At 46.1% G+C, this 12,701-nt stretch overlaps 1 protein-coding gene across 6 annotated transcripts in view; it reads left to right on the forward strand.

The window, feature by feature from the left end:
• gabrb3 (gamma-aminobutyric acid type A receptor subunit beta3) overlaps positions 1-12,701 on the forward strand; it is a 649,138-nt gene that overhangs the window by 535,963 nt on the left and 100,474 nt on the right. For all 6 annotated transcript variants that reach the window (XM_078402114.1, XM_078402113.1, XM_078402116.1 and 3 more), the window contains one exon: positions 7,897-8,117. In XM_078402114.1, the coding sequence (XP_078258240.1) occupies positions 7,897-8,117 (221 nt within the window). The remainder of the gene's footprint in view (positions 1-7,896; positions 8,118-12,701) is intronic.

Consider the following 12,701-nt stretch of genomic DNA (forward strand, 5'->3'; position numbering starts at 1 on the left):
GGACGCTGTTAGTGTGCGGGGATCGCTGGTCGGTGCGGACTCGGTGGGCCGAACAGTCTGTTGTTCGTGCTGTATCTCTAAACTAAACTAAACTAAATTAAACAAGTGCTGGAAGTCCATTAAAAAAAACCCAGATAATGCTGGAAACACTCAGCAGGTCTGGCAGCATTGATGGAGAAAGAGATAGAATCAGAATTCTTCTTTTTTTGCTCTGGTTTAATTTAACATCTTAGTTGGAGGACAACACGTTGGTCATGTTATCTGTTATCCCACTTTTGCATCCACTCCCTACACACCAGGGGCAAGTTACAGATGCCAAATAACCTAGAGACCCACATGTCTTTTGGATGTGTGCGGTCACAGGGAGAACGTGCAAACTCCACATAGATAGCATCTAAGGTCAGGATTGAACCCGGATCTCCGGTGCTGTGAGGCAGCAGCATTAGCTTTTAGCCTTTAGAGGTACAGCCCACCGAGTCCGCGAGGACCAGCGATCATCACGTACACTAGCACCATCCTACACACTAGAGACATTTTACAATTTACAGAAACCAATGAACGTACAAACCCGTACATCTTTGGACACCAGAGCACCCAGAAAAACCCCACACATTCACCGGGAGAATGTACAAACTCCGCACAGATAGTACCCGTTGTCAGGATGTCCATCTTTACCAAAAGCGCATGAACGTGCAAGTTGATTTAAGACCCATTAGTCCACAGAGGAATAATGCAACTGTTCCGAGTGTATCAATGGGTGAGGCTTCTTTTTAAGGGTGTGACAGGCATCATGTCATTGAGTGAATAGAGACACAAAATGCTGGAGCAACTCAGGTCAGGCAGCATCTCTGGGGAAAAGGATTAGGTGATGTTTTGGGTTGGAACCCTTTCCAGACTTTTCAGCCTGAAAAGTCTGGCCAATTAATCTACAAACCCGTACGTCTTTGGAGTGTGGAAGGAAACCGAAACACCTGGGAAAAAACCCCATGCGGCCCCAGGAAGAACGTACAAACTCCGTACGGACAGCACCGGTAGTCAGGATCGAGCACGGGTCTCTGGCGCTGTAAGGCAGCAACTCGACCGCTGTGCCGCCCTCTGCTCTACCAGGTGTGCCAAAGTGCCAGATCATGAGGAGCATAGTAGAGTAGATATAGAAAGGATGCTTCCCCTTGTGGCAGGGCCTGGAACTCACTCACAATTCACTAGGTTAATTCCTGGAATGGCTTGACTGTCGTATGTTGAAAGACTGGAGCGACTGGGCTCATAGACACTGGAATTTAGAAGGATGAGAGGGGGTCTTATTGAACCGTATAAGATTATTCATGGGGTTTGGACACGCTAGAGGCAGGAAACATGTTCCCAATGTTGGGGGAGTCCAGAACCAGGGGCCACAGTTTAAGAATAAGGGGTAGGCCATTTAGAATGGAGATGAGGAAAACTTTTTCACTCAGAGAGTTGTAAATCTGTGGAATTTGCCTCAGAAGGCAGTGGAGGCCAATTCTCTGGATGCTTTCATGAGAGAGTTAGATAGAGCTCTTAATGATAGTGGAGTCAGGGGGTATGGGGAGACAATAGACAATAGACAATAGGTGCAGGAGGAGGCCATTCGGCCCTTCGAGCCAGCACCACCATTCAATGTGATCATGGCTGATCATTCTCAATCAGTACCCCGTTCCTGCCTTCTCCCCATGAGGGCAGGAAGGGGGTACTGATTGTGGATGATCAGCCATGATCACATTAAATGGCGGTGCTGGCTCGAAGGGCCGAATGACTACTCCTGCACCTATTGTCTATTTATAACACAGCCGAGACAATTTTTCATTCTTTCATGGTGTCCTAAGACTTTGATGTTACCTTACGATGGAAGCAGTCTCTAATCTTTAAGGCATTGGGAGATAGAGCCAGGCTGAGCAAGGAAGTGAAAGGTAATTTTGAATAATGGGAAATTGAGATTACAATCAGGTCAGTTTAGGTCAGCTCAGTAGCACAGCTGCAAGAAGCTGTCACCTCACTGTGTCCTAGGTTGAATCCTGACCTCAGATGCCGTCTTCGTGGGGTTTGCACATTCTCCCTGTGAATGGGTAGGTTTTCTCTTCAGGCGCTCCGGTTTACATCCACATTTCAAAAGGACGTGCAGGTTGGTTGGTTAATTGGTCACTGTAAATTGGCCCAAGGATGTAGTGGGTGAGGGGAGGTTATGAACAATGTGGGGATTAACAGAAGGATTAATGTAGGATTAGTGTAAATGGGGAATTGATAGCCAGCGTGGACTTGGTGAGCCAAAGGGTTTGGCCCTAACTGTGTGACTCGATGACCTTGTTAAATAATGGAACAGGTTTTGGGTGCAGAGTGACCTAATTCTGTTCTTAATTCATGTATCTATATGTTTTGTATATAAACAACTGGCTTAGTCATAGAGTCATACAGTATGGAAACCAAAGATACTAGAGGAACAAGATGGACCACTCTGTTGAAATCGCCTATAGGGAAGTGTAGTACGCAAAGGAGCCATTTTAGTAGGCAAAACCCGCCGTTTGCTATGCCTCTCGCAGTAATTAGTGTTTTGGGGGAACAGTAGGTGTGATGATACCATTAAAATGCAGAATTTATCTCATCTATCAATTCACAGATTTTTGTTATTTTTCTTTTAAAAATGTTTCTGCAAGTTTACGCCTACTAAAATGGCGCCATGACATACTACGGATTTTAGGGTCGAGTGGTCTATCTTGTTCCTCTAGTATCTTTGGTGGAAACGGCCCAACTTGTCCACACAGGCCAACACGTCCCGCTTACACTGGTCCCACCTGCCTGCATTTGGCCCAAATCCTTCTAAACCTGTGCTATCCATGTCTAAACTTTCCTAAGCTTATCCGTCTTGCATTTCTCGCTCAAGTTGGGGCAGAGGGAAGCGCTCCACCTTCTGTGCACTACCGGCACTCAAAAAGCACTCTAGTCCTAGAATTGCTGTGCCCTGCTCCTCTAAAGCTGCAGTTTGTCATCCTCCATTAGCGAGACCAGATAAAAGCTGATGGAAAGGCCGATGATTATAGCTGATTAGTCGCATTAACACCTATAAGTGGTGGAGGCTGTGCTAACTTTCAATGACTAGCAGAACAGTGTGTAGTCATTATTGCATTGGACTAACCTTCAAGGCTCTATGCCCACTAGATCTGCCATTGCGTTGATCGAAGGGTCTGGTCTCTAATTTAATATTCCAGACTCTAATGGAGATCTACTCTTACTTTGCCTTTGCAGAAAAATACAGACTTAAACAATTCCAGACAGGCTGACTACAGTCAGCTACTTGGGGATTCCTAATCCGACTTATGAAGTGTTATAATACATTTATTAGTACGTTATTAGTGGCAATGTTTTAGCCTTTGAGCTGGGCTACCCAGTTAATGCCAAAGGTTGAAGTATGGACTCATTCCATTAAGAAGTGAATAAAATCTTTGAGAGTTGATAACGTTGGTGGCAGACAAGCAGTATGTAAGACCAAGATGGGGCCATTCAACTCATCTACACTCTTCTACCATAGAGTTGGATCTCAATCAATAAGCGCATCAAATATGTGTAGGAAGTCAAGAGTCAAGAGTGTTATATTGTCATATGTCCCAGATAGAACAATGAAATTCTTAGTTGAAGCAGCACAACAGAATATGTAAACATAGTACACTGTAAACAATATAATAAACAAGAAAAAAAGTTCAGTGCATGTGTATATGTGTGTATATATATATATATATATCATATATATCAGTCTGAAGAAGGGTCTCGACCCGAAACGTCACCTGTTCCTTCTCTCCTGAGATGCTGCCTGACCTGCTGAGTTACTCCAGCATTTTGTGATACCTTCGATTTGTACCAGCATCTGCAGTTATTTTCCTACACTACATATATATGTATATATACATAGTATAAAAAAATAACTGCAAATGCTGGTACAAATCAAAGGTATTTATTTACAAAATGCTGGAGTAACTCAGCAGGTCAGGCAGCATCTCAGGAGAGAAGGAATGGTATATATAATATATATTTATATATACATGCACACATGTGTACACATAGAAAACAAACAAACAATAATAGTGCAATAATAACAATAACTAGACGGTAATGGTTCCAAACCTCTCATGTGGGCCCGGCAACCTCCATTGGGTCCAATCCTCTCCTGCGGATCCGGCAACCCTCCCCCAACTGACGATCCGTGGACCCTGTGCCGTCCGGTGAGTCTCCCCCGGGGCCGGGGGCGGGCGAGGGGGGAGAGGAAAGGGGAGAGGGAGCCACTCACCCCGGCCCTGGGTGGCCATCGCGGCGGCCAGAGCGAGCCGTGGACCCGTTGGGTGCAAACCTCTCCTGCAGCGGCAGCACGACGGCGACGGCCATCTTCTTTGACCCTCTGCCGCCACGCTGCACCACAGGAGGAGGTTCAGGCGCAGGGCACGCCGAGACGGGCACCGGTCCTCCCGGCGGGGGGAGTGGGGGGAGGGGAAGGAGTGCATTTATTAAAGTTTATTATGTTAATTGCTTTTCAAAATGAACAAAACTTGATCAATCGAGATCAAAGGCGAATGGTGAGTAGGGTGAGCCTAAAACTGTTGCGCTATCATGTACTGTTTCGGCTATATTTCAGGTATAAACAATCAAACAAACGAACAAGATGAGAGTTTTAGTAATATAATAATAGATAGTCTAGGTAGTTCGGAACTTATTGGAGGTTTAATAGCCTGATGGCTGTAGGGAAGAAGTTGTTCCAGATGCTGGTTTATACCAATGATAGACACAAAGTGCTGGGGTAACTTAGCAGGTCAGGCAGCATCTCTGGAGGAGAAAGGATGGGTGATGTTTTGGGTCGGAACAAAGCCTTTTTCAGTCTGAAGAGGGGTTTCAACAATCCCCACACATTAACACTCTCCTGCACAGGTCCGCGTGCAGACAGGTGGGACTCGTGCAGATAGGGCACATTGGTTGGCATGGGAAAGTGGGCCGAACGTCAGCCATGCTGTATGACTGGATGACTCTGCCCATCAGCCCACCGGGTTTGATCATTCAACACTCTTCCAGTACAATGCATAAACTTCCCCTTCCCATTTAAACTTCAGAGAGAATGTTTCATAATTCGATCAAAAATTCACACTTTTAAAAAATTGAGTCGATTAAGAGAATACCATGGTTAATCCATGTTCATTGAGGTCGGCACAGTGGCGCAACAGGTAGATTTGCTGCCTTATAGCGGCAGAGGCCTGGGTTCGATTCTGACTATGGGTGCTGTGTGTACGGAGTTTGTACCTTCTCCCTCAGACCATGTGGGTTTTCTCCGGGTGCTCTGGTTTCCACCCACATTCCACAAACACGTGCGAGTTTGTAGGTGAATTTGGCTTTGCTAAATATTGTAAATTGTCCCTAGTGTGTAGGGTGGTGCTAGTGTATGGGTAATCGCTGGTCAGCACAGACTCGGTAGGCCGAAGGGCCTGTTTCCACAATGCATCTCCAAATTCTAAAGTCAAAGTACTGCAGGTATTGCAAACCTGAACGTTCTGAAGGCATCTGGCTGGCAAGCTATCATTTGCGAAGAGAGAAACAGAACAAAGAGCTTGGGGTTTCTCGAGAAATGCCGTCCTGGGGGCGGAATTGGATTCACGGGAGGTGGTCTTGGAGGGGAGGATGCTTCTCAAACTGCGGAGCATCCTGGACCATACAGCTCACCCCCTCCATGACACACTGGTCAACCTTTGGAGAACCTTCAGCAACAGACTGGTTCCACCAAGATGCAGCACAGAACGCCACAGGAGATCCTTCTTTCCTGTGGCTATCAAACTGTACAATTCATCCCTCTTCTGTCGTGGGGTAGACTGACCCCCCTCCCCACCCCCACCAAATCTTTGCACGTCCCCAATCCTTTCCACTCATCACTTTAATTTCATGTTTCAAGTATTTTGTGTTTTTCTGACTGTTGGCAAATCAATTTCCCTCCTGGGATAACTAAAGCTCTATCATATTGTACCGTATCGTATCCTATCCTATCGGAACTGTCAGCATTCCCTTCTGTTGATGTCAGGAGGCTCAGAATTCCTCCTGACCACAAATACGTCTCCCACACCCGCTCACAGGCAATTTCTCCAATTGTGATTCCACATCTTGGGTGATATTCTCTTAATTCACTGCATTTTGCTGGTGAATTATTGTCCGAATCTGTGGAATATTCTCTCTGGAGGCTAAAATGAACATGGGTAAGTCTGTGATGGAATGGGACATACTTGAAGTACGTGGAACCATCAGGCTTACAGTGTAATGGACTGATGTTAATTGTATGCACTCTGGATGTAGGCAGAAGATCCATTTTGAAATATAAAATTCATGATCACAATAATATTTTTTGCAGGGTAGTGACACCACATTCCGTCTCAGATGCCTAGACTGCTGGAGTTTGGCTGTATTGGGATAACAATTATAGTATAATTTTTAAATAAGGGCAATATAAATGCTAGCATTTATTTCAAGAGAGCTTGTATACAAAAACAGGGATGCAATGTTGAGGCTCTATAAAGCCACTGGTAAGGCCGCATTTGGAATATTGTCAACAATTTTGGGCACCATACCTGAGGAAGGATGTGCTGGCTCTGGAGAGGGCCCAGAGGAGGTTGACAAGAATGATCCCAGGAATGAGCAGCTTTTGTCGGCACTGGGCCTGTACTCGCTGGAGTTTAGAAGAACGAGGAGGGACCTCATTGAAACATACAGAATAGTGAAAGGCTTGGATAGAGTGGATGTGGAGAGGATGTTTCCACAAGTGGGAGAGTCTAAGATTAGAGGACGTTCTTTCAGGAAGGAGATGAGGAGAAATTTCTTTAGTCAGAGGGTGTTGAATCTGTGCAATTCTTTGCCAAGTCAGTGGATATTGTTAAGGCAGAGACAGATAGATTCTTGATTAGTATGTGTATCAGATATTATGGGGAGAAGGCAGGAGAATGGGGAGAGGTAGATCAGCCATGATTGAATGGTGGCATAGACTTGATGGGCCGAATGGCCTAATTCTGCAAAGAGGTCCTTCTGCAGTTGTACAGGGCCCTAGTGAGACCGCACCTGGATTACTGTGTGCAGTTTTGGTCTCCAAATTTGAGGAAGGATATTCTTGCTATTGAGGGCGTGCAGCGTACGTTTACTAGGTTAATTCCCGGAATGGCAGGACTGTCATATGTTGAAAGACTGGAGCGACTAGGCTTGTATATACTGGAATTTAGAAGGATGAGAGGGGATCTTATCGAAACGTATAAGATTATTAAGAGGTTGGACACGTTAGAGGCAGGAAACATGTTCCCAATGTTGGGGGAGTCCAGAACAAAGGGCCACAGTTTAAGAATAAGGGGTAGGCCATTTAGAACGGAGATGAGGAAAAACATTTTCAGCCAGAGAGTTGTGAATCTGTGGAATTCTCTGCCTCAGAAGGCAGTGGAGGCCAATTCCCTGAATGCATTCAAGGATAGCGGAGTCAGGGGGCATGGGGAGAAGGCAGGAACGGGGTACTGATTGAGAATGATCAGCCATGATCACATTGAATGGCGGTGCTGGCTCGAAGGGCCGAATGGCCTACTCCTGCACCTATTGTCTATTGTCTATTGTCTGTATATTGTCTTGTCTATTGTCTAAAAGTACATCATTTGATTCTGAGGCAGTGGCCTCTGGTCCTAGACTCTCCCACTAGTGGAAACATCCTCTCCATATCCAAGGTTTGTGAAGAATCCAGCGCGTTTGTGTGCTCATTTCACGGCCAGTTTGCTCAGCAGGAGCCTATATGGTTTTTTTGTCCCCCATTCCGTAATGAGCCGTGTCTGAGGGTTGTAAAACTCGACGGTGAAGCTAACACTAATAGCCCGCACGTCATTTTGTGTCTTCCAGGATTACACGATAACCATGTATTTCCAACAGTACTGGAGGGACAAGCGACTGGCGTACTCAGGGATTCCTCTCAACCTGACTCTGGACAATCGAGTCGCCGACCAGCTCTGGGTGCCTGACACGTACTTTCTGAACGACAAGAAATCGTTTGTGCATGGCGTGACGGTGAAGAACCGGATGATCCGCCTTCATCCCGACGGAACGGTGCTCTACGGGCTGAGGTGAGTCCCACGTGCTGCTCCAATCCTCTTCCTCGCAGTCCTCTCCTTTTTGCCTTCCTCATTGACATTTGCAGGTCGCGAGGGCAGTTCTCACACAAGCGGTGGCACGGTGGCGCAGCGGCAGAGTTGCTGCCTTACAGCGCCGGAGACCCGGTTTCCATCCTCACCACGGGTGAACGGAGTTTGCACGGTCTCCCCGTGACCTGCGTGGGTTTTCACCGGGATCTCCGCTTTCCAAAGACCTACGTTTGTAGGTTAATTGGCTTGGTGTAAATGAAAATTGCCCCCAGTGTGTGTAGGATCGTGCAAGTGTGCGGGGATCGCTGGTCGGCCTAGACTCAGGGTCTGTTTATGTACTGTATCTCTAAACTAAACTAAACTAAATCCCATTATTCACAAAATGGTGGAGTAACTCAGCAGGTCAGGCAGCATCTCGGGAGAGAAGGAATGGGTGACGCTTCGGGTCGAGACCCTTCTTCAGACTCAGTCACCCATTCCTTCTCTCCCGAGATGCTGCCTGACCTGCTGAGTTACTCCAGCATTTTGTGAATAAATCGATTTGTACCAGCATCTGCAGTTATTTTCTTATGTACTAAATCCCAACCTCATCTACACTAGTCCCACCTGCCTGCCTTTAACCCATAACCTTCTAAACCTTTCCTACCTTGTACCTGTCCAAATGTTGCGTAAATGTTGTCATAGTACCTGCCTCGACAGGGGTGCAAGAATAAACTTGCAGGAAACGCATGGCCCACTCTGCGATTTTCTACCTCAATTCCCCCCCATAGTGACCCTGGTGAACTTTTATCTGGTTATAATATGTCTCTGCATCAGGAAAGTCCCAACAGATAATGTAAATTGAAAATAACGTGGTATGGGGAGTTGGGGGGGGGGGGGGGGGGTGAGTGGGAGGGGGATGATAAGCTTAAACACAAGGAACTGCAGATGCTTGTCCACACGAAAAAATGCTAGAGTGTTGCGTTCAGTTTTGGTCACCCTGTTATGGGAAAGACGTTGTTAAGCTAGAAAAGGTGCAGAGAAGATTCAAGAGGATGTCGCAAGGACTCGAGGTCCTGAGCTGGAGGGAGAGGAATGAGCAGGCTCAGACTTTATTCCTCGGAGTGCAAGATAATGAGGGCCGATCGTATAGAGATGTATAAGATCATGAGAGGAATAGATATGGTAAATGCAAAGAGTCTTTTTCCAAGAGTAGCGGAATCAGGAACCAGGCAACATAGGTTTAATGTGAGAGGGGAAAGATTTAACAGAAACCTGAGGGGCAACTTTCTTTACACAAAGGGTGGTAGGTACATGGAACGAGTTGCAAGAGGAGGTAGTTGAGGCAAGTACTATCACAACATTTAAACAACATTTGGATAGGATAGATTTAGAAGGATAGGGGCCAAATGCAGGTAGATGGGACTAGTGGAGATGAGGCATGTGTGGGAAAAAAACTGCAGATGCTGGTTTAAATCGAAGGTAGACACAAAATGCTGGAGTAACTCAGCGGGTCAGGCAGCATCTCGGGAGAGAAGGAATGGGTGACGTTCGGGTCGAGACCCTTCTTCGGACTGAAGAAGGGTCTCGACCCGAAACGTCACCCATTCCTTCTCTCCCGAGATGCTGCCTGACCCGCTGATTTACTCCAGCATTTGGTGTCTACCTGGAGATGAGACATATTGGTCGGTGCGGAAGGGCTTGTTTCCATGCTGTGTGATTCTATGACTGGGACTATTGGTGACTAGTAAATTGAATAGGTCACAGTGCAGACCTTAAAGTGTCTTTGCACTTAAATGAATGTAAAAGTGCCTGGAAGCATCTCCTCCATACCTATTAATTACCTCTGCAACAATTCCAACATCACAATTACCATTACTATCTTGGGTTTGGACAAGGTCCCAAAATGGTCACTTATTATGATGAAGACAAGGTGAGACAACCCATGTTGGAAAACCTGAAATGTCTGTGAGAATAAGAAAGGAAATATAACGTGAATGTTTCAGCTAACTGGGGAATTACGGGATTTTTTTGATAATTATTTACAGATATTTCTATGGGGAAGAGAATTATCAAAAAGTAATTGCAATGATATAAGCTGTAATTGAATTATTTGCTAAAGCCAGCCAAGGCCCTGTGAGGATTTCTGTAGTTGGATTACAGACTGAATCTTTAAGGGAGCTTGGATGTGTGAAGATTCTGCAAACCCCATGGTAGATTCACTTCCAACCAGCTATTTAGAATCCTTTAATTCGGCAGCACCGTAGGACAGTTGGTCAAGCTGCTGCCTCACAGCGCCAAAGGCCCAGGTTTGATCCTGACCTCGAGTGTCGGCTGTGGGAGTTTCGGCGTTCTCCCTGTGACTGCGTGGGTTTCCTCCGGGTGCTCCAGTCTCTTCCAACACCCCCAAAGACATGTGGGTTTGTAGGTGTGGGAAGGAACTGCAGATGCTGGGCTACACCGAGGAATGCTGGAGTAACTCAGCGGGAAGGGCAGCATCTCTGGAGAGGAGGGATGGGCGACGTTTTGGGCCGAGACCCATTCCTTCTCTCCAGAGATGCTGCGTGTCCCATTGCGTTACTCCAGAATTTTGTGTCTATCTTCGGGATGAATATTGATTTCTCGGTAACGTCAAGTAACCCTTGCATCCCCTCTCTCTCCGTCCCTCCCCCACCCACCCTAGTTGTTGTACTAGTTTCACTGTCTTCCTGTTGAGTTTCACTGCCTGTATAACTCATCATCACCTACCCACAACAACTACCCCACAGGAGCGAGAGAGAAAAGGGGGAATTACAGACCAGTTAGCCTGACTTCGGTAGTGGGAAAGATGCTGGAGTCAATTAGTAAAGAGGTAATAACGGTGCATTTGGATAGCAATAAAAGGATAAGTCCAAGTCAGCATGGATTTATGAAAAGGAAATCATGCTTGATTAATGTTCTGGAATATTTTGAAGATGTGACAAGTAAACGGGATGAAGGGGAGCCAGTGGATGTAGTGTATCTAGACTTTCAGAAAGCCTTTGATAAGGTCCCGCACGGGAGATTGGTGACTAAAATTAGAGCGCATGGTATTGGGGGTAGGGTGTTGACATGGATAGAAAATTGGTTGGCAGACAGGAAGCAAAGAGTGGGAGTAAACAGGTCCTTTTCAGAATGGCAGGCAGTGGCGAGTGGAGTGCCGCAAGGCTCGGTGTTGGGGCCGCAACTGTTTACCATATATATTAATGATTTGGAAGAGGGAATTAGAAGCAACACTAGCAAGTTTTCGGATGAAACAAAGCTTGGTGGCAGTGTAAACTGTGAATAGGATGTTAGGACGTTGCAGGGTGACCTGGACAGGTTGAGTGAGTGGGCAGATGAGTGGCAGATGCAGTATAATATAGATAAATGTGAGGTTATCCACTTTGGCGGCAAAAACAAGGAGGCAGATTATTATCTCAATGGTGTTAGGTTAGGTAAGGGGGAAGTGCAGGAAGACCTGGGTGTCCATGTACACCAGTCACTGAAAGTTGGCGTGCAGGTACAGCAGGCAGTGAAGAAAGCTAATGGCATGTTGGCCTTCATAACAAGAGGATTTCAGTATTGGAATAAAGAGATTCTTCTGCAGTTGTATAGGGCCCTGTTAAGACCACATCTGGAGTATTGTGTACAGTTTTGGTCTCCTAATTTGAGGAAGGACATCCTTGTAATTGAGGCAGTGCAGCGTAGATTCACGAGATTGATCCCTGGGATGGCGGGACTGCCATATGAAGAGAGATTGAAAAGACTATGCTTGTATTCACTGGATATTAGAAGGATGAGAGGGGACCTTATAGAAACATATAAAATTATAAAAGGACTGGACAAGCTAGATGCAGGAAAAATGTTCCCAATGTTGGGCGAGTCCGGAACCAGGGGCCACAGTCTTAGAATAAAGGGGAGGCCATTTAGAACTGAGGAGAGAAGAAACTTTTTTACCCAGAGAGTTGTGAATTTGTGGAATTCTCTGCCACACAGGGCAGTGGAAGCTAAATCACTGGATGGATTTAAGAGAGAATCAGATAGAGCTCTAGGGGCTAGTGGAATTAAGGGATATGGGGAGAAGGCAGGCACGGGTTATTGATTGTGGATGATCAGCCATGATCACAATGAATGGCGGTGCTGGCTCGAAAGGGCCGAATGGCCTCCTCCTGCACCTATTTCCTATGTTTCTAAATAATGGACCGCAATGGACTCCACCTTTCCTTGATTGTCCTTGCTTTCTGCATATTTTTCATTAATTTGTTTTATTTACCTTCTATATCTCTCATTTCCCTTTCAGTCCAGTTTAGTTTAGTTTAGAGATGCAGCGCAGAAACAGGCCCTTTCGGCCCACCGGGTCCGCGCCGACCAGCGATACCCCAATATTAACACTATCCTTACACCCACTAGGGACAATTTTTACATTTGCCCAGCCAATTAACCTACATACCTGTACGTCTTTGGAGTGTGAGAGGAAACCGAAGATCTCGGAGAAAACCCACACAGGTCACGGGGAGAACGTACAAACTCCGTACAGACAGCACCCATAGTCAGGATTGAACCCAGGTTTCTGGCGCTGCTTTCGTT

Source organism: Rhinoraja longicauda, chromosome 7 (genome assembly GCF_053455715.1).
Source record: "Rhinoraja longicauda isolate Sanriku21f chromosome 7, sRhiLon1.1, whole genome shotgun sequence".
Taxonomy (NCBI): domain Eukaryota; kingdom Metazoa; phylum Chordata; class Chondrichthyes; order Rajiformes; family Arhynchobatidae; genus Rhinoraja; species Rhinoraja longicauda.